Raw genomic sequence first — 23,279 nt, forward strand, 5'->3', positions numbered from 1 at the left:
CCCAAGTTAACCCTCTTCCTTTCCCAATCCATTCCAGGTATAAATTTTGGAGTGGAGTAAGGGAGAAAAGTGAGCTGGTTATGGGGAAGGATTTCAACTATGTCATTCTCCACATTATGTCATTGGGTGTGCGATGATATCCTGAAAAAGTTTGGGATTGCACTCAAAAATAACCAAGCTCTCTGCTGACTTTAAAAGAAAATTGGTTGGGCTAGAATGAGCCCAATTCCAAATGAAGCCAAGAGGAGTTTTCCCTTCACTGGTTAGGCTTCTTTGAAATTCCCTGGATATATACACAACCCTGGAGCCACTAAGATAGCACAGTATTTTGAAATATATCTTCATTTTCTGTGTTATATTTTGTGTGTATATGTTTGAAAGCAACATTTAAAAATTTTAAACTTTGTTTTATCTTGAGGCCAAACAGTAAATGGATTACAGAAAAAGAGTTTGCATGTTTGTTTAACAAAGAAATAAATAAAAGACTTGCCCAAAAGAATACCTACGTTTCATTTTAACAGTTTAACTGTTTTCACTCCTATTTTCTTCCCTTTAGGATGATTATTTCAGAAACTGGAATCCAAACAAGCCTTTTGATCAAGGTAAAAGAAATATTATATTCACTCTATAAAATTGCTTTGTTTTATAAGTATCAATATCCATATTGCTTGGTTTCCGAACAACATATCTTCACCTATTGGTTTAAAACAGCTACTGACAGGAGCAGCCAACCTGGCTTATTTCATAGAAATTGCTTACAAGGGTACCTGCACATTTTGCTTCACAACTTCCTTTTCCAGGAGTGCTAGAACATTAAAAACACTAAAGAAAGCAAATAAATCTTAGCATCTAGATGCTCTGCCGAGGAGCACCAGTGAAGGCCTTCACTGTTATCATAGTGACTGTAGGCGCTAGGTTGGTGACCCCAGATTAAACAATAAAGTTCCATTCATTCAACTATACGGTAGTCTCACTGAATTCATATTATTACAAAGGGCCAAAGTAGTTGCAACATGGAATTAGGATCTTCTGTGATACTTCTTTTACTCATTAGCAGCCCAGTGGGAATGCTTTGAAAACTGAGAAAGTGGTGCTTTGGAAGAGAGTGTCTAATTTACTGTTGTGCCTTTCCCCAATATAAATTACTTTCCCAAGAAGACTGGTGCTTCGCATGTTCTGTAAAGATCTCATTTTTCCCAGTAACCTTTCTATGATCTCTCATCTGTATTGGAATAGTGTTGTGAAAGTAAAAAAAATAATGCACAGCAAAAAACCATGCATATTTGTTATGTTTTGTGATTCTTTCACTTGTAATATCTTTAAATACATTTTGTTAAAGTTGCCAGTTTATGATGAAACAATTGTGCCAAACATGGCTTTAGAATTTCAGCAGCATCATCTGCTGTATTTTCATTTTTCTTGCTACATTTCTGTTCTTTTTCCTTTTCCCTTTTTTGTGTGCTTGTGTGCAAGAGATATTTTAGCTTGCTTCCTCATCTGAAAATAAAAGGTCACCGTAAACAATAGTGTAATGCTACCCCTGGAAAGACTGCTGTTAAATGCAATTTTTGTTTCATTGTGAGTGCAAAAAAATCTCCCACAGCAAAGAGTACACCCATCAAATGTGCTAAAGGAAAAGGTGTCAGAGCTGTCTTGCTCTCATGTGCAGTATACAGAAATAAAAGAGTCAGTGCTGTGATGCAGTACCATATGTTGGCAAGGAAATACTGGTAAAGCGTTGATGAAATCTATCACTCAAGAAAACAATGTTACCAAATGATGGAATCATTAACCTAGCAGACCAAAACTCACCTGCCTTGAGGAAAGTAAAATAGTAAAGGAATATCTAGCCTGCCATTACTCTATAAATTCATATAGCCCAATAATAACCTAGAATCATAGAATAGAATCATAGAATCATAGAGTTGGAAGAGACCACAAGGGCCATCGAGTCCAACCCCCTGCCAAGCAGGAAACACCATCAGAGCACTCCTGACATATGGTTGTCAAGCCTCTGCTTAAAGACCTCCAAAGAAGGAGACTCCACCACACTCCTTGGCAGCAAATTCCACTGTCGAACAGCTCTTACTGTCAGGAAGTTCTTCCTAATGTTTAGGTGGAATCTTCTTTCTTGTAGTTTGGATCCATTGCTCCGAGTCCGCTTCTCTGGAGCAGCAGAAAACAGCCTTTCTCCCTCCTCTATGTGACATCCTTTTATATATTTGTACATGGCTATCATATCACCCCGTAACCTCCTCTTCTCCAGGCTAAACATGCCCAGCTCCCTTAGCCGTTCCTCATAAGGCATCGTTTCCAGGCCTTTGACCATTTTGGTTGCCCTCCTCTGGACACGTTCGAGTTTGTCAGTGTCCTTCTTGAACTGTGGTGCCCAGAACTGGACACAGTACTCCAGGTGAGGTCTATAACCTGTCTATAACGGTAACATATGCCTGGATTTGTAAAGAATATAGAGCAGCACAGTATATTCATGATCCATTTCTAGTCAGATCAGTTTTGGTAAATCACAGATTCATGGAAGCCACAAGTACTTTAGGAAAGGTATTTAATAAATTCTGATTGGCTGGAGCACATAGAGATTCTACATGTGGGTAGTTTAGAAGTTTATCATAGCATCTAGAATTTCCAGAGTCTCTACAGCAGTTTCTCAAACTTTTAGATCATCCTCCCTCCTTAATGCCTGACTCTGGCTTCTGACCCTTTTATCTTTGTACTGTCATCTGTTGTACAGATGAACATGCCAAGATCCTTAGTTATAACCTCATTTATACGGCCTGTTGCTGCTGCTTGTGTTGATCTGTGGGATACTAATCTGAACACTGGCACTATAAGAGGAATAGAACATATCTCTAATCCTATCCATAAACTATAGTCAGGAAAATACCGTTAACCACAAAGTGACTACTCTCTCTAGCTCCCTTCTTCTCAAATCATATTAGGATGTTAGGAAAGTGGGGGTGCTTTCACAGCCCTTGCGTTCAGTCCTCTGTCAGGGATATATAATGCACCCAGGTCTTGGCTGGATGTCAGGAAGGCATTACTTGCTTAATGAACATACATATCCATGTTCTCTTCAAGGGGGAAACCACCATATTGAGAACCCCTTCTATACAGGGTTGTGCAGCAGATTCTTTCCAGATCTCATACGGAGAAGATAATAAGGCACATTAGCAGTCCTGCTGGGGTTGTACATATCAGTTTCTGCCAGTTGAGTAAAAAGCAAAGAATTTGCAACCATTCACCTGGAAAGTATAGTTTTAAGTGCATATTATAAACTGATGGGTACCACACCAGATTTCTAACAATGTGACGGCCACATTTCTCCCTTAGAACTTAACATTTCTGCTGCACCTAACAGCACGGCAGAAGAATACCATTCTGCACTGGTGTCCTGAAAACCCTTAAATAAGAAAAGAAAAAAGCTGCTTGAAATAGTTTTTCATTAAGACTCTGTTACTAGCAAGGAGAACATGTGGGACAATTAACCTTCCCTGGGTCTTGCCTCATTAAAATTTTAGCAGATGCTATTGATCATCTTTACACTGCATGGTGTCTACTGCAAACAAGCACTGCTGGCACTCTGGCATATATAAGAGGACAGCTTCCCAGGCTGGTGACCAGCATTATAAAGCATGCAGTTTTGTAAATTACTATGCAGTAACCAACCAGTTCCATTACAAATTTTAAAAATCCATGACATGTCACTGGCACATTACAGACAGATAGTATTCTCTTCCATATTTATTGCTGTATTATGTGATGTACATCACAGTAGTTACTGTCCAATATGTGTCTGATGAAGTGCTAAAAGTATCCTTGAGATCCAATCATTTCTACAAAAACAGCTGGAATGTGCTGTTGTTCTGCCCTGGAATTTATCTCCTGTGTGTTTCTGGATGCAACTTAAGAACAATCCACTCATGCAAGTTTCAGGTTTGCCACTACAGGAATACCAATGCAATACATCTCTGTTTGGATTAGATGTTCAACAGAATGTCTGTAGCCTACCTAAATCCCTCCTTAAGCCTTGTGTTTCCAGGATTTAAATTTGTTTTTTGTTTTTTTCCCCACTGTTGATTGGCAAAGGAATTACTTTCCTCTGTGGACATACAATGATTTGAATGTGCAATTCTTAATGCATAATTATCTCGTTCATGCAAAGAAGGTATTTGTGAAAAGGACTCGCCCATTTTCTAACCGGTACATAATCTCAAGCTTCCCGGCTGTATTATGTGGTGATTGAATGTGCGTGTGTAATGGTGATGTGTGTTGGGGTGAGTTCAGGAGGGCTCGGTTTCATTCTTTACTGAAATGTGACCATTTTATATAAGTAAGCCTTATGCTCCTGCATTGCATTGCTGGTTTTTATTGTCTTGTATTTCCTGGGATGCTAATGTATTTGTGCTCTTGGAATTCTAATGATGTCAAGTTCTCTCTCATATTTGTAATTGCCTTACTTTCAAGCTGCTAATCAGTTTGCTGTTATTGTGAACGCCACGTTTCCTCTCCAGGGCTTCTGAAGCTAGTCTGCACATTTTCTCCCCCTCTCTCTAAAAATCCAAAGCACAGCTATTGCACTCTGACATATAATCAGTGACCTGTTTAAAATTATTGATTTAAGCTGTTCAGAAATCAGACTTCATAAAGTGGGCAGTTTTAATACAGATAATTGACTCTTGGCAGTTAGGTCCTGTTACCTTAGGCCAAAATAAAGCAGGGCAGGGAATGATAGTGTTGTTGATACAATGCTACACAACATACACCTCTGTATGTCCTAATTGTTAAGAGATTCATGTCAAAGCCTCCATTGTTAGATGGGCCAAGTAATCCTTCTTCCATAGTTTCCCATCATCAGAATACCACTCTGTGAGCTCCAAGTACATGTGAAATGAAGTCAGAGAAAAGGGCCCCATGTCATGTGTCTTATATGGGGTTTTATATTGGTGGTAGTGTGCTGTGAGTGGGAGTTGTTATGCCATATCCTGTGCTCTGCCACGGCGATATTGGTAGGATGGAAGGTGACTGGAGGTGGCTACTTTGTTTTGGGAGGTAAATTCCTTACACCAGGTTGGCAGCTTATCTAAAGCTTTGCAGCCATGTTCTGGGTGCATAGAAGATTTTGCATAAGTGTGCTCTTACGCTGTCCCATCCACAGCTCACCCCAATTTCATCAACATACTTTCACTGGTGAAATAGCTCTGCAAGCAGAGTATTCTACAGGTATGTCAGAGGAGTTCTACTGGCAGATCTGTCAGGACAGTATCATATTTCGAGTTCCACCAGCATAATTAGGCTTCTGCCACTTCGCAATATACCTCTGCTGGTGGATCGGACTGCACCCTGAAAGTCTCACATAATTGATCAGTAATCAGCAGAAGTACGTAGTTCTAATATCAAAGTCTGGGTTCATTTTAATGCTGGGAAAGTGTATTTTTGACTGCTCGCTGTGACTAGGAAGTAGGATTGGGGGATAGGAATTGCACAGGTGGCAGGTTTGCCAACTTGAAGTCTTATTCCTGAATTTAAAGTGGAGGGGAGAAAGATATTGGCAGAACATGTTTATAGTCATAAAATGGAAGGGATTTATAGCCAACAATTAAGCTATTAAAATAACCATTAGGATTCTATTCTCCTCTGAGATTACAATATTGACTCACTTTTCTCCCCTTAGAGAATGCAGGAATTCTTTCACTTGATATGTGAGGACTTGACAGAGAATGAGAGAACAGGTACACAGGCAGGAGGATGAAAGAGAGATTTTTCTTCCACTCTTAGCCCCGTAGACTAACAATGGCACCCAGTAGAGATAGAGAAAACTCAAGGGTTGGAAGCTTAGAAGCCGCAACACTCTATGCTCTTTTGCTCTTGGACGTAACACATTCAGAATTAAAGATAGCTCCAGGGACTGGAAAAGAAACCAACAATCTGTACTTTGTCCAAAGCAGTTGTGGATTTGAGCCAAAAGAGAAGCGCACAATGGAGGTTTCTTCTGATATTATGGAACGTAGCAGTTACAAACAAATGCAGATGGCCCACACTTTCTCCATGCTTCCACATCTTTCCTTCTTCATTCAGAATAAAAGGTTCAGATTTATATTGTAAGCCACTCTGTGATCCGTGGTATAGAAATGAAATAAATAAATAACTTTTCCAAATGAGAATATGCCTGTACCTGCCCCTGAGAATGGAGGGAGAATGCAGAAGTTTGGCTTTGCATGATAAAAGAGAAGTGCAGGGTATTTGCACTCCTCTCTGCCTGCCACCCATGTCCCATGATGATGGAGGTTTACTGCCTGCTAAAATAAGGAAATATGTACATAGGCCACAAATGCACCCCTGATTGCCCATTGGCAGGAGGTGTGACTTCACTGTCTTATTTCTTGTTCCTAGAAGAGCAGCAAATACAGCTTAGCTGAAATACCACCGCTTGCCCTTCAAGTCATTCCAGAACTTGGGTGTTGTGTAAATGTACCATATATCCCAGTTGTGCAGCCTGAGCCCCCCCCCCCCCCGCCCCGCTTTTTTGCAAATAGTGTCCTTCCTGTCATTTTTACTATAGCTGTTCTGCTACTGCTCACTGAACTACATTATAGGGCCGGCTCTCAAACATAAATAAACCCATTAAACATGCTCTATGGACTTGAACAGTTCACCTTGTTACATTTGAGTCCTGATCCCTACAATTATTTCCTCTCTTTTTTAATAAGATGGTGTCAGATTTTAAAGAAAGAGCTGTAAAAGTGGTTGTATACCTTTGCTACATACTTCATAAGTACAAGAGAAAAAGTCAGTAGGTGTAGCATAACAGCAACATTTCAGTGTAATCACTATGAGCAACAACAATAATATATGTAGATTATAGAGTGTTTGGCTCTATAAATAATAATACAGACCTTTGCCCTATCCTCAATTCTCAATGCAGTAGAGGTGATAAAGGAAGAGGAGTTGAAGGTGAAGGTAAACAAGGGAAGGATATGTTTTAGTTCAGTTATAGGTACTTCAGCTTCACCACACTAGAGGATAAGAACTAAGAAGTTGTGCCAACAAAGTTGTTGTTAAGAATAATATTTATATCCTCCCCTTCCTCCTGAAGGAGCTCAATAAACACATCAGTGGTAGAACAATACAATAAAACAAAATGAAAACAATCCTTGATTAAAAACAATTAAATATATCTGTATAAAATAATTACAATACAGGTGCAAATCAGCATAAAGATCTCCATTTAAAAGGCTAGTTGAAAGAAGAAGGAGATTTTTTTATGAAGGATTGGAAGGAAGGATGTCCCATCAGAAATGTGTTCATTCTTATCAATGGTTAACTGTTGAAATGTTAAGTTAAAAGAACATATATCCAGCACAAGAAATCTTACATGCCACTGTAGCAGAGGTTCATTTAAATTCTTAACAGATTTGCAGAATCCTAGATATGCAAGCAGATGCTGTTAATTTTTCTGGTAATGTGCACCAATAAAGAATAAACATTGATAGCCTTAAAATCAGTGAACCAGTTTAGAATGGTTTATAATTTGTTTGCCATATGGCATTTTAAAAAGCATCATTACCCAAAAGGCAGAAACACTGGAAGTAATGGGATGCTTTTTGTACTGCAGAAATATGCTTTGAATTAAAAAATACTGGTCTCACTGAATGACCATTATTATTTCTAATAAGCAAGCAGATGGATACACTGAAAGAAGAAAACCTGTCTCGTAAATGAGACTATATCCAATTTCTCCAGAATGTTGGGTGCAAGAGATTATAGAACTGCCAGATATAATAGATGTAGGAGGTGCAAGTGTCATTCACCTATTTGGCAGGACCTTTCGAACTACATTTCCCATATGCTCCACGGCAGTTTCTGAAATTGCTCTAGTGAGGGTATACAAACATTTGTAATTAACCCCGAATAAGCAACCCAACCTCTCAAAGTTCACAGTTACATTAAAGCAAAATATCAACTTAAAAATGGCATGGTGCATGAATCTTCATTAATATCTTATTTCTGTATTGACTAAAAACCAAGGATAGCATAAATGAAAAGGCTTGATGTCACAATGGGTCTCAGTGGTTCAGCAGAATTGGCTGCTTTCATAAAGAGATCTCTGAGACCCAGGCTAGACATGATACTAATTCTGTGAGCGGTCTTGGGACTGAGGAAGGGGAAGTTTAAGTCTTTCCTTTCTTGCCATAGTCCTGACTCAGTGACCCAGTTTTGCAAGTAATGCTAATGCTGAGCCAAACCCTGTCTCAGAGTGAATGAACAAATGAGAGGCTTACAGAGTGATGTCACAGCTGCAGGACTCCTCCCCACAGTCTGCTACCACATGACCCAAAGCTAAACAATGGGTTGGCTTAGTGTTACTGAACCAGGCTTCACCAACATTAATTGCAGGGCTCCATCCCTTAAAAACAACTTAGAGTCAAACTAGGCATGGCAGTCGCTCAATTTACATGTAAAGCTAAGGTAGATCTTGTGCATACAGGCTCCCAGAGAGGAGATTATGACGCCTTTGCTGCTCCTCTGGTCCTCCTGCTGCTGTGAGCTAAGTCATAGCCATTAGTGTGTTACCTGAACCCAGGTTTGTGGTTTTGTCTTACACAGTCTTTGCTTGCCAGCTTTCTGTTTGATTGAATGCTGAACTCTAGAGGATGCATAGCCAATGTAGTACCCTCCAGATGCTGTTGAACTGCAACTCTCACCATCCCTGGCCATTGGTCATGCCGTCTGGGGCTGATGAGACTTACCGACTAACTACAGCATTTGAGCACATCGTTTCTGCTACTCCTGCTCTAGAGCCTCTACCCTTAAGGAAGACCAACCAGTTCCCAATACCAATATTCCAACTGATGAAAATCCTCATCCATTGTGTTTATGGTATTCTGATTAGATCCACTAAGTTTGTTTTGGTATAAGCTTCCGTGTGCAGGCACACTACTTCAGATACTTTCAGATGCTACTGGACAATTTTTTTTTTCTTTTCTCCGACTGCGTCAGATCAACATGGCTACCTACCTGATTAGATCCAACATCTTTGTATCCTTTTCATGGACAGCCACTCCTATTCTTTTTACCAGGCCAACTCGTAACTCCTTATTTCTTGCTATCTGATTTTCCACGCCCTGTCATCAAAAATTATTCATTGCCTTTTAGCTCTGTGTTTTGTGTAGGAAGCAAATTCCATCTATGCATTCAGGTCATTCTGTCTTCTTGTTCTCTCGTGTGTGGAAGAGAAGAAGTGGCTGGCAGACACTTTGCGCCCCGTTTGCGGCACCTAGAGCCTTAACCCTCTGTGCCTCTTGACACCCACAGCTAGGCAGTACAGCTGGTACTGCCTAAAAGGCCCAAGAATACCAAAACTGTTCAGATATTTAAAAGGCCAGTGGGCATGCAGTGTAGTAGATTATTCTCTCTTCCGGATATTGTCTTTTCCCCAAAAAAAGGGGGGGGGACTGTTCTCAGACACAGGTATACACTATAGTAGCTCATCCTTTCTATTTTCACATGATTCTTTTATCCAAGAAGGAAGGATAATCATCAGAGATATCCAAGCATCCTTCTGCACAGAAACTCCTTTATGCTTCAGCTGAAAAATAAGATTCATTCCTCTGCTCCCTTGTTCCATTGGTATGCTAGCTGGTTTCTGGGCAGCCTTATATAAACTGGTGCATGTGAGACAGCAATATGCCCACTGGTCCAAGGAAGAAATGTTTCCAAGAAGCACAATAAGGTATTTAGCATTGTATCAGCTGGGAGCCCCTGGCATCCGTGTACGATCATTAAAGCTTTTATCTACAAACACCTGAATGTAGATCAGTCCTTCCACTTTGCCATATGAAGTAAGAATAGGACCCACATCTTCCTAGTGTCTGACAGCTGAATTATGACCCACAAAATGGTTTCTCTCAGTACTTCTGGGGGGTGGGGGAGGGAGAGAAAGAGAAAGATGATGACTGGAGTTAATGAATATCCTTCCAGAAGGAGATAATGAGAGAATTGTGATGCAGGGTAAAATCATGGAACCTGCAATTATTTTTGAAGGCTTCAATTTTCGTTTAGCCCTAGCCAAGATGTGCTTTTTGAGAAGCCACTCATAAATCCATTTTCTGGAATTGTTTATTTCTGTATCTATTTTGCTCCCCATAAATGTGCAGTTTCCTAAAATCTTTCTGTTATTTCTGTTTCACTTGGCAGATTTTCTGTTTGGCCACTTATACCATTCCCCTCCCCCCAATACTCTGGGTTTTGACATTTATTAATAAGAGTGATTGCCCAATAAATCAGCTTTATTTTAATAGTGCTTGAATATGCAGAGAACAATAACTGAAACTGTGAATGAAATGAAGTACTTAGCATTAGAAAATATAGTTGGAATAGCTGTAGGCTCTGACAAACTACATATGAGCAAAATCTATAAGGATGTCTTCCTGTATTATTTAATTCTTCAGTACACCATATCAGAATGTCTCTGTGTTTGACTTGCCATCAGATTTGTAATTCAGTTTGACAGAGCAATCCTAACCCCAGCCAGGCAGCAGCAGGGTGTGACCAAGCAGCACAGCCTCTGCTGCATCCACCACTCTGCCGCTTACACTGGGGCTGGGGTAGAAGACAAGGCAGGCAAACCAGGAGCAGACACAGCAGCTGAGCCCAATGATGGCATGGGGTGGCAGAGGATCCAGCTCTGGAGCCAGGGGATCCTATGTTGCCTTCCAACATGCTCTGTTTGGGGGAATTCCTACAGGTTGCACACTAGGGAACAGAAGACAGCAGAGCTGTTTGGGGCTGGGTAGAGCAGGGGTCGGCAAAAATGTTTAGCCACGGGCCGGTCGACTGTCCCTTGTGGCGGTCCGGAGAAGCGGCACCAGTGGGGGGGTAGCTGGAAGAAGAGGCGACGGGGGCAAGTAGTCCTCTCCCCACCCCCCAGCCCCAGCCACTGCGCTTACCTTCCCTGGGGCTGCCGCCGCCGCCGCCGCTTCTCGTAGGTAGGCAGAGCGAGCTTGTCCGCTCCGCTCTCTGGGCCACAGGAGCACCAGGACGGCAGTGGCGGAGGGAAGATGAGCGGTGCGAAAGGGCTGGATCCGGAGAAGGGCTGCTTAAAATGGCACTCAGTCAGCTTAGCCCAGCCCCCTTCCTCCTCTAGGCAGGGTGGGGAGAAGGAAGGAGGGAGGAGGTGCCGCCGTGGTGTGGGAGGAGGAATGGAATGGCGCAAGAAAAAAAATGGCGCAGCCTGAACGAACAGAATCCCCACGCCGATCCACAGACAGTCCGTGGACCGGGTCCTGAAAGCAATTTGGCCTGATCCGGCCCACAGACCTTAGTTTGCTGACCCCTGGGGTAGAGGGAGATTTCCACCCCATCAAATCCTGTGATAGCAGGAAGCCATGAGTTTAATTTCATATGGTGGTGGGATAAAAAGTTGGGGGGAAATCAGGATCTATAGGGTCAGGTTCAAATGATGAATTTCAGCAGCAGAAGTCCACACAATGACTTCTGCTTGTGCAGTGGGGCTCCCCACCCCAGAGGTATAGGATTGCAATGTAAATATGTATTGTATACTGGTGAAAATTGAATTAAAGTTGCAATTAGGAAACATTAAGCACCAGTATTGAAACTGTCAGGCACCGGTATTTTGAGGAGTGTAATAATATTGCAAAGTATTATTGGCATCATCCAACCAAAGTTTATAAACAGCTTATGCTTAACCCTGTCATTGAAATTAATTGAAATTAAAAATGCTTAATTTTGGCTGTCTCAAGATTTATATATTCAGATGAGACACAAGATCTGTATAATTTGTGTTAACTTTCTGCTTTGATTTTTACATTCAATTTTCTGTGTGTGACCTTACTTAACCCAGAGTGTCTGTGTCTCAATTTGCTCATAATTAAAACAGAGGCTAATACTTAGGCTTGCACTCAGAAATAAAACACTGTGAAGTAAAATACTCCTGTTAAGTGGAGGGACATTATTTTAATGCTGTGCATATTTTTAGATTATAGATTCTGAAAATAGATGAAAAGCCTGATTAGAAACACAATGGTAATTTTAAATACCTAAATTGCCTTTGTGTCACACAGTATGGTGTGCTATAAAGATTTATTTTGATTTTTTATTTATTTACTGTCTACATTTTTTATTAGAACAATAAATGAAGAGGTGAAATGATTTGGATGGTGAGGGAGCCAACATTTCATTTAATATCATAACCTGGCAAAAATCCAGCCTGATCTTGATAGATTACCTTAGTCATTTAGTATGCCTTTCATTGCAAAATACACCATTACCACTTAAATAAATTTGCATTTTTTTTTCTTGAACTAACAATGAGAAAATAGCATTTTTTAAAGTATTTTTGGTGACAACTTCTGCAACTTTCATGTTGCAATAATTTGAAGTGTCCAAGGAAAAGAAAGGCAAACCAAGATTACAAGAAAAAGCTCGGATAACCCTTTCAACTATTAGACGTCCAGGTGCTATTTTAACACAGTGCAATTTGTTTTAATGCAAGCAGTAATGACGATAACTGCAAATCACTGCATCAAGAAGCTTTTAGAGACTGAGCGCATGAAACAGAGGTCAAATGTTCTATTTCCCGTTGTGAATTTTACATGAGTTTAATACATTGGCATTTTCAGTACTGAAACCTGTGAAATACTGGCCAATACTTCAAAGGCACAATCTAATAGAGCCTCATAAAAATTGGACTTTAAATGTGCAGATAATTTTCCTCTTATATTTTCATTTGCATGGACCACATTGCATGTGCAAATAAAGCGTTTCCCTGCTTTCACATTCATATAAATGTATCCATTGAAGTTTTGTCCTCTAATATGATCAGTGCAGTTAGTGTCTGGAACACAGAGGAGGGAAAGAATTGGCCGCTCCGACAGCATTAATGGTGATATCCGTCTTGCCCACAAAACAATGGAGACTGCCCGTCCAAACTAGGTGCGCATCTGCCCATTTCCCTACTCTCCTCTCATAGAGAAGTTGAGTTTGATGCCAGCAAATAACACTGTGGGTTCCCAGAAGAAGCAGAATCACCATGTTGGATAGAGGTACCTGGACTGGGAAACCACCGCTCCCACCCACCATAACTGGACAAAATACCAACATAAATCTACTGTCGCTTTGCTTCTTAAAGCTCCAGACAATACACAATTTTTGTAGAACATGCTTGATAAATTAAGAGTGTTGCCACAAATGTGTAGCATGGATAGATTGTGTAGTGCATTATAAATGAACTTTTGATCATATTATTACTTAAGAAAATGCAGTAAGTCACATTAAGTATTGCACTCAGTGGGGTATACAATTAGCTCAAAGTGGAGATTCATGATGTGTTTATCTTGCCATAGTTGCAAATATTTTTATTTTCAAAAAACAAATACACAATGGACTTCATCCTGTTCACAGGATAGGTGGCCAGCAGAAGAATTTCTTGCATGGAACTGCCTTCTTCTCATGTAACCCTATCTTCAAGTTATAAAGTAATGTGGCTGACAGTGAAATCTGTGTCATATTATATATTTAAGCTGTATTTAGAGCTAAGGGAAAGTTGGCAGTTCTCAGTAGTATATGGATTTTATGTCTTATAAGACTGTGGCTCAATACAACTTCAAAACAGACACTGCCTAAAATGTTTGTTTCAAAGCAGTGCATTTCCATTGTCTAGTACATATCAAAAGCAATGCACAATCTCCTCAGGATCTGATATGCAGTTGGTGACTCTTAAGAATGCTGGCCTGTGATGACAGTTGGAAGACCCTGGTGCATAATATAGAAGGGGCATTGCCCATAAGCTGTCCATCTTCTTTGATGATAGATAGCATCCTTTTAGATGCATTTTAATTCCATTTTCTCTGGTGGCTGAAGAATCTATTCCAAGATTGGCAAGCCCTGCCACAGTTTTTCCATCTGTGTATTTCATTGGAAAAACCATGAACAATGCTTTGCTTTCTTGTGCTCACTTCTGTGCTAAAACTGTAGGGGTAATTTCTCATCATAATTTTGAGTGCCAGCCCAGTGCCTGTAATGCCAGATGTTTCTGTTACTCGCCAGACTTTTCCACTCATTGGTGTCAAATTCTTTTAAGTCACTTTTACAAACATCCTTATATCAGTCAGAGCATTGAGGTCTGACTGGCTGGGCCTATGGCAGGTGTATAATTGCTTCAGAACATGCACAAAGTAGAGAGTTGTGAAACATCCCAGAGAAATTTCACTAGAAGACCAGCTTGCATACATCCTGTTGCTCCGCCATGACCTCCCCGCCAATTTCGATACAATAAAGGAACTGGAGGCCCCTCGACTGTCCTCGGGTCCAGTATTGGACCACTTTGACTGGATATCCCCAGCCGATGTGGACAGACTCCTCCGAGCTGGAAAGCCCACCACTTGTCCTCTCGACCCGTGCCCGTCCTGGCTGATTAGAGCGTGTCCAGACGAGGTGCGGGCCCCCCTGGGTGATATCATCAATTTGTCCCTTGGCACCGGGACATTCCCAGGGGAACTGAAGGAGGCAGTGGTGCGCCCGCTTTTAAAGAAAACATCATTAGATCCCTTAGATCTATCCAATTACCGCCCGGTTTCGAATCTTCCATTCCTGGGTAAGGTGATTGAGAGAGCGGTTGCGGAACAGCTTGGTAGGTTTCTGGATGAAACATCGGCTCTGGATCCATTCCAGTCTGGCTTCCGCGCTGGTCATGGGACCGAGACGGCTCTGGTCGCCTTAACAGATGATCTCCGTAGGCAGCTGGATCAAGGCGGGTCGGGGCTGCTGATTCTCCTAGACCTGTCAGCAGCCTTCGACATGGTCGATCACGAACTCCTGGACCACCGCCTTGCCGACGTGGGGATCCATGGCACAGCCCTTCAATGGCTGCGCTCGTTTCTCTCTGGTCGGGGACAGAGGGTGGCGCTTGGGGGGGAATTGTCATCCCGCCACTCCTTGGTGTGTGGAGTGCCTCAGGGTGCGATTCTCTCCCCGATGCTTTTTAACATCTTTATGCGCCCCCTTGCCCAGCTTGTCCGGAGTTTTGGGCTGGGCTGCCATCAGTATGCTGATGACACCCAACTCTATCTGTTGATGGATGGCCATCCTGACTCGGCCCCAGACACACTGATCAGATGCTTGGAAGCTGTGGCTGGATGGTTACGTGGGAGCCGGTTGAAGTTAAATCCTTCGAAGACAGAGGTCCTCTGGCTGGGACGGGACGATATGAGATTGAGGGGGCAACTCCCTTCTCTTGCGGGGGTGCAATTAGTGCCAGCACCGTCCGTTAAGAGTTTGGGTGTAATCTTCGATACCTCCCTCTCCATGGAGGCGCAGATTGCAGCTATAACAAAGGCGGCATTTTTTCATCTCCGCCAAGCTAAGCAGTTGGCTCCTTACCTCTCTCGCCCTGACCTAGCCACTGTGATCCACGCGACGGTCACCTCCAGACTGGATTATTGTAACTCGCTCTACGTGGGGCTGCCCTTGAGACTGACCCAGAAACTCCAGCGGGTGCAGAATGCCGCAGCGAGACTCCTTACGGGGTCTTCGCTGCGAGATCACATTCATCCGGTGCTATACCAGCTGCACTGGCTCCCGGTGGAGTACAGGATCAGGTTTAAGGTGCTGGTTTTAACCTTTAAAGCCCTATACGGCCTAGGACCCTCGTACCTACGGGACCGCCTCTCCTGGTATGCCCCACAGAGGAACTTACGGTCTTCAAATAAAAACATCTTGAAGGTCCCAGGCCACAGAGAGGTTAGGCTGGCCTCAACTAGAGCCAGAGCTTTTTCGACTGCGGCTCCAACCTGGTGGAATGCCCTGTCGCAAGAGACAAGGGCCCTGCAGGACTTGACATCTTTTCGCAGGGCCTGTAAGACAGAGCTGTTCCACCAGGCCTTTGGTCAGGGCGCAGCCTGACTCCCTCCTTTGGCAATCTCTACAAAGCTTTAGTCTATGGTTGCCATCAATTTGTATTTTAATTAATTTTTAGAATGTATTTATAATGTTGTACTGTTTTAGTGTTGTTAGCCGCCCTGAGCCCGGCTTCGGCTGGGGAGGGCGGGATATAAATAAAATTTATTATTATTATTATTATTATCTAGAATTGGCATAGTGAGTACTGTGTCAGATTACAAATCTTATATGGTTCCATTGACCTAAATTTACAGTACACAAATTGGGGCGTGTGAATCGTGTTTCATACTATGTGCTTTATCAGTGAAAGGGCTAGCAAGACATAATATTTGAGAAGCTTTGCCAGAAACAATGTTTTGCTGTATTTTTAGACCTTAAAAAATGAAACTGTATCAACAGTTTGGTGCCAGCCTTAATGAATTCCGTCTTTCTATATTGTTCTGCAGGCAACCCAACTTCTGAACTGCCAGGGCAAATGCTTGTGTTCTGGTCCGCCAGGTGTTCCAAAACCATTGTTTTTGTCGGAAGGCAAGGAAAAGCATACTGGTGAACTATGACTAAAAACATAAGAATCCTGTCAGTTCAGACCAGTGGCCCATCTAGTCCAGCATCCAGTTCTCTCATAGGCCAATAGGAAGCTTGGAAGCAGGAAATGAATGCAGTAATACTCTCCTCCACAATGGAGATTCATGGTTTTTAGAATATATTTGGTGTGGTGGTCTACAGTTGTGCAGGGTATTCTAAAAGCCCCAAAGTGTACATCTATTCATGTCACATGTGTGTACCCTGAAGTCTTGTAATATCTGAAGTTGCTTTAGGTCAGATTTGTATGATATTTTTACTGAAGTTTCTTTTCCTCCCTCACAACTCCTGTACACCCTCAATCCCAAAAGAGATTCACATCTCTAAATAGGTAATGTACTTTTATGGTATAGCCCATTCCTGCTTGCTAAAAATGCCCACATCAAAAATACTTTAGTGTGATTCAGGAAAGAAATGTGAGATTAATTTTGCAACATGTTCCTTTAGTGGACTTGCTCTTATTTTTTAAAGAAGTTTCAAATTCAGTATTAAAATATTCAATCATTGTTTCATTGTAAGACACTGAATAGTCTAAAGGCATATTCTTTACCTGACATAAAAAAATATTAGTAATAAGCTTTACTCGACTTTAGGTTTGTTTTGTTTCATTTTCCAAAGTGAGGAAATTGTATGATGGCTTTGAATAGGGATGTCACAAGATTTCAAAGAGAGGTGCTCTAATAGGCCATGCTTTTAATGTTCATAAGAAGATTGGGTCTGATTCATGGTCTACTGCTAGCTGGGCTCAATTCATTCCCTAGTACTAAGAATCACCACTGAGGACCCGCTTGGTCCACACAGGGCTATAACATTCTGCTGTCATTTACCTGTCAGGGATCCTGGGACAGAAAAGTTTCATACATGTTCAGCTGAGCATCTTTAGTTTTGAACAGCCTGAAGTGCTCTGGGTGCCTATACAGTGAAGTAATTTCTTCAAAGCCTAATATAATTCTTTGGGCAGTTTATTTTAGTTCACAAATGCTTTGTTTTGTTTTTGTTTTTGTTTTTATTATTTATTTTGATCTTGTATTTTTATGCTGTGAACCACCTTGAGATCTATGGATGAAGTAATAATAATAATTCATTCATGGATGGATGGGGATTCCTCATGGATCCAAACAGCCACCTGTAATCTCTGGGTCAAATACATTGTGACTGGTGAATCTTTTTCAGCCCAAAGGTCACAGTCCCTTCTCAAGGTCATCTGCCTGTGGTGGGTGAGGGCCAAAGGCAAAAGCGGGCAGAACAGTTAATGTAAATTTTAGTTTTCTGCAGTCGGTTGGCTTGAAGAAGAAGAAGAAGAAGAAGAGGAGGAGGAGGAGGAGGAGTTTGGATTTGATATCCCACCTTTCACTCCCCTTCAGGAGTCTCAAAGCAGCTAACATTCTCCTTTCCCTTCCTCCCCCACAACAAACACTCTGTGAGGTGAATGGGGCTGAGAGACTTCAGAGAAGTGTGACTGGCACAAGGTCACCCAGCAGCTGCATGTGGAGGAGCGGAGACGTGAACCCGGTTCCCCAGATTACGTGACTACCGCTCTTAACCACTACACCACACTGGCTCTCAATACATACACACACACCCTTTGTCTTTCACCCAGAGAAGCAAGAGGCATTCTGAGAGTTCAATTATATATTCCATCCAGGCAAAACCAGTTTGTGTCAGTGTGGGGTATGGCCTGGAGAGAATTCTGAGGGCCAGAGCTGAAGGTCTGCATTTGGCCCCTGGCCCTGAGGTTTCCCACCATTGAAATAAATGCTAAAGTACATGATACATCTGTATTAGTTACATTCAGGCTTTCTCATGTGTCAGTTTCTCAGATCAGATACACACAATCCCATTTTGTCAGTTTTCATTTGTTTGAATTACGAAACATCTAGTGATCTGCTTAAGAAAAACTGGTTAATCTTTAATTCACATTATTTTTCTCTAGTTGCCTAGTCCCGTTAGCTATTGTACTGGCAAAGCAGCTTATGCTTGAGAGTCATGGGTCGCCAACACAGTGGAATAGCTGGTGTCCTTACAGTGACACTTTCCCTCATATAGCTCCCAGGGCATATATTGAGCAGGTTAACCTTACAAAAAAGGATGCAGGTTGAACAAAGAGGTCACTGGAGCACTAAATCTTCATGCCATAGTTTCTTAGTCGTCTCCTTGCTCAGCAAAGACAGTACACACACTCTGCCATTCCTCAAAGGTTAATATTGTGCTGTACGTTCAAGACGTAAGACATGGCATTCAAAACAATTTTGAGAGCTAAGGTTTGGCTCAGATAGCACACCAGCTTGCTATCTAGACATGGAGGTCATATGCAAGCTTAGTGGCAATGGTATGCATTTAGCTGTACATATGTTCACAGTTTAAGTTAAAGGGCAGTCATTTGTGGTCATGACTAATGGTCTCAAAATAATAAGAAGTGCAATTTAAGGATGCTCAGTGTAGATCATTATTTTCTATCCACATTCACTGTCATGTTTTAAAGGCAATATTCACTTCAAAAAATGCTATAATTTAATGCACTGATGGTGATGCTGATTCAATTTTCTGCTTGTATAAATATCTTCCAAATCCCTTATTATGAAAGAACATGGTTGGCCCTAGGTATAAGAATTCTTTTTCTAATCACGGAAGCAACCAGAACTAATGATTTGGTAATGACTCTGTCATTTGATAAACTGATCAATCTGACCTCATATACTGTACCGTGCCATTGTGTGTGCATCAATTAGTAGAAGGCATTAAATAAGACAAGATCTGTTAGTACTAAGCAGGATTAAAGGATTATTTAATGGGAGAGAAGCAATGAGGGTGAAATTATTTCAAACAATGAAGAAACCAGCTTGCTGAAAGCTAGGAATTGTAGCAAAACGTTGGTGAAGGCAATGACTTGCTTAGGTTTGAAGACAAACCTAGTTTTGATTCACTCATGTGCAATACCTTTTCTTGTAAGAAAAACATAGCAAATTAATTTTGTTCATTAAAGTTGTAATGAAGAAAGTGTATGATCATCAGTGTGTAGCTGTCAGGGTGGTACGTTCCTCTCTTCACCGCAATCACCACTTCCACGAGGTGAGGTTTTATGGTCTTTATACACAAGTATTTACAAAAGTCATTACAAGCTCATCACCATCAGTCTGAGTCGGAGAGATCAGATACCCCCAATGATTTACGATTCCGTTTCCAGCATCTAAAGTGCGGAAACTTTACAACTCTTCTTTGACTGTGCCTCTTTTCCTCCTGCCTGGCTCCAGCAAATGTAAAACTCCCTACTCCCTCCAGCTCAGAGCTTAACCCTTGCGGTGCCTGCAAGACTGCTTGCTCATCTGCCACTTCTTCCTGCTTCTCTGCCTACACCAACTCCAACGCTTCTCTGCTGGGTCCTGCTTCCCCCCACTGGCGGAGGAAGAGGAGTGCAGGGGGAACACACCACCCCCGCAGCACGATCCCGGTGGGGTGCCATCGCGGCTGCCCCTCCCTCCACCTGTGCTGGGCACCACGCCCCCGCAGGTGGTGTGCCATGCCCCCAGGACGCGCACCACGCCCCAGGACTCACACCCCGCCCCGCCCCTGCCTGCTCTCCGCCCCCCCCAGTGCCAGAGCATAAAGCTCCGCCACTGCTTCCTCCTCCTCTGTACCCACACTTTCCTCTGCTGCTTCTGGCTCTTGCCAAATGCTCTCTTCCATGTCTGGGGGCTCTGGGAGCTCTGACTCAGCCCTGACAGTAGCAAATGAACTATTAACAGGAAAACATACTAACAGTGAATTCACCATTAAATTTACATCATACAGGTTTGATACACAGGGAAGAGATCATTTAATTTTACATTTGTTTGCGGACCATTGATTCACCTATGCCAACTTATATTCACATAGTGATAGTACAAGCATAATAAAGTGATATTTCTTAGCTGTGGTTACACACGTTTTTTCATCCAACTCTGCCCCAGAGCAACTGATCCCCTGCCAAGTTAACCATCATGGGGCAATTGAAATTCAAATTACCCCTGCTTTGTGCCATGCCTGGCTGCTGGACCTCACTGTTACCAGAACAACAAGGAGGTGCCAGCCTGGATTCTGTGCTTTATTCTGGCTGGATAAGCAGTGGCAGCAATGGAAGTAGCATGGTGAAGCCAGGCTGAGCCAGGCTGTCTGTCTTGGGCAGTCACACGCCTTCAGCCACTGTCGGGACATCCCAAAAAACTGCACTAGTAGTGGCCTTATACTGCTGCTGAAGGGTTGCATCAGAAGGAACAGGTGGAGAAATAATAACATGGCATCCCATTTGAGCAAAGGACTCAATCAACACATCCTTGGCATGGAGAAAGAAGAGGTGCAGGTGTGCATCAGTGTGTTCTGCGGCCAGGGACCTCAAACTCCCACAAGCACTTTCTAAAGGTCCCCTCTCATTGATCAGATACTTTAATTTCCTCTGGATTCATTACTTTAATGTGCAGCAAAGCTGGATCTTGTTTTGTATGGCTCATAGTTGCTGTGAGTAGCAGTTCAGGGGCAGATACTAATTCCTGAATCTCTGAGGAGATTAATGTTATAATATCCCATTGCTTAATCACGATGCATCTTACTGTGAACAGACATAATCCTGCCTATTTGGCAGGCTGGCTTCACATAACCATATTTCTTTCATTTGTTTTTCAGCTAAAGGTAAAAACAACTTCTACCGTTATTTAGGAAAAAGCTTAAGAATGTATTTCACTCAAGAGTGAGTAGCCTGACATAGGAAGGCCAACAAATAACTGCTTGAATTTTAGGAAGAAGTCTAGTTACTGTAAAAAGAACTGGGAAGAGAGGATTTTGTGTGTTTGTTTGTGTGTGTGCGCGCGCGTGTGTGTGTGTGTCCGTCTATCAGGAATGTTTTAGTTCCAGGTGCTAACTTGTGGCTCTCTGTATTTTGTTGGACTCTGAACTACAACTCTCATCGCCCCTGATCATTGGCCATGGGGTTGGAGTTGACATCTGGAGGAACAGAAGTTCCCCACCCACTTGACTGTTTACACCTTAAGCCTGAGATGAGAACCATGTGAATCACATTGTGCCTGGCTATTGGGCTTCTGTATTGCCATAGCAATAGTAAGCAGGAGTCCCTGGTAGACTACTTCACTAGCAACAGCAAAGGCATTATAGAGAAACAGAGCTGGGTGACTGGCAAGTCGTATCTTTTAGAGCCACCTGTGACACGCCTTTTGACCACTCTACCCCAGTTAAGAAAACTAGCTGTGAACCAAGAAGCACTTGTTTTAAATCTCATATTCAGTCACAAGCAAGGGCCCTGCCTTTGGAGAAGCAATGTTTCTCAGTTCCCTGTATGTAGTATGGAGATAGTAATACCGTACACATGTGGCAACTTATAAGGTTGTTTATAAAAATGACTGGTGCAATGTATGTAGAATACGGAGGGTCTCGACAGATTTAGCAACATTAAGACTGTTGAAGCAACCTAAAAGTGAGGAATAATAATGTTATAATATCCCATGGAAGCTAGAAACACTTGACCTGCATCTGTTTTACAATGATATAAATTAGAGCTGCACAAAATGGTCTGTTTTGATTGTTTGACCCTATGAAGGTAGGGAGCAGTAATATCCTCCTCCAAAAAAATCCTTTTTAAATGTGTGAATGTTTACCCCTTCCCCCCCAAAAGGTGTTTGCTGCCGTTGTTTCTCTTATCTGATGTTCCTTTTTCTTGGTTAGCATTTATTTCTCCTTATCAGAGTGATCTTGAAAGTCCTGAGGTCATGGAGTAAATGTCCTGGCTTTCAAGAATGCTGTTCAGCCAATGAGGTTTGGCTCTGTGCCAGCAACACAGAGGGCAAGTGAAGTTAGCTTAAAGAGAGGGCAAAACTGCCTGCACATGTATGAATCTGAGTAGTCAGGTTACTGACAAAAGAAAGAAAGACAAGAGAGTGAAAACAATGTTCTCTGAATAGTTTTCGGTACATCCCTCAACAATCCTTTCTAAAAAAACATTAAAGGGGAGGGCCGGTGTCTTTCAGTACTGGCTAATTTTTTTCTTCTTCTGAATGCTTCTCCTCCACTTCAGCTCAGCTGTGTATAGAGCAGCTTGGTCATATAAAGAAATCTGGTACTAAAGTACATTGGGACTTGTCATTTTGGAGTAACTAGTGATATAAACAAGCACTGGTTCTTCACATATTTAGAAGGCAATATATTTTCTAGGCCAACAGAGTATTAGCCTTTTGTTACTTGCAGTTGGATGTAACACAGTGCTTTGCCAGGGAAAAAAACCAATCTCCCAATGGAACTAATAAAACAAAGTGAAATAGCTTGAATATTATCACGCAGTTATGCTCTACTAGATACCTAGAAAAGCAATTAAAGGGACGCCATCAATGAGAGGACCCATTGGAATGAAAATGAAACCCAATATTACCATTGTTTACCTTAAGCTTCTCTGAACTGAAATTACTTTTTGTTGCTTCTGTATTCAGACACAATGACAAGAGCAATTTAATCTAATTTATGCCTTTTCAGAGGTTCCCGAAGGGAATGTTCTTGTTCCCAATCAGCCTTAGATTTATTCATCCATAATAATGAATAGTACTGTGGTCAAAAATGCATCAATTTTAATACTGTCTTTCATTTCCAAAGCGTGCCACTTAGAATTTTTTCCTCCAAGGCTTTCCTCCCTCTTTCTCACCACCATTTATGGCTTTATTGAAAGTCTTCCTGTAGAACGCAATGTATGTTTTTCATGAAACCGCCATTTAGTCCTGAAGTGAGTGATT

At 41.9% G+C, this 23,279-nt stretch overlaps 1 protein-coding gene across 2 annotated transcripts in view; it reads left to right on the forward strand.

Annotated features, from left to right (window-relative positions):
• SPOCK1 (SPARC (osteonectin), cwcv and kazal like domains proteoglycan 1) overlaps nt 1–23,279 on the forward strand; it is a 405,646-nt gene that overhangs the window by 125,428 nt on the left and 256,939 nt on the right. For both annotated transcript variants that reach the window (XM_028718100.2, XM_077924543.1), the window contains exon 3: nt 557–602. In XM_028718100.2, coding sequence (XP_028573933.2) covers nt 557–602 — 46 coding nt within the window. The remainder of the gene's footprint in view (nt 1–556; nt 603–23,279) is intronic.

Source organism: Podarcis muralis, chromosome 2 (genome assembly GCF_964188315.1).
Source record: "Podarcis muralis chromosome 2, rPodMur119.hap1.1, whole genome shotgun sequence".
Classification (NCBI taxonomy): Eukaryota; Metazoa; Chordata; class Lepidosauria; order Squamata; family Lacertidae; genus Podarcis; species Podarcis muralis.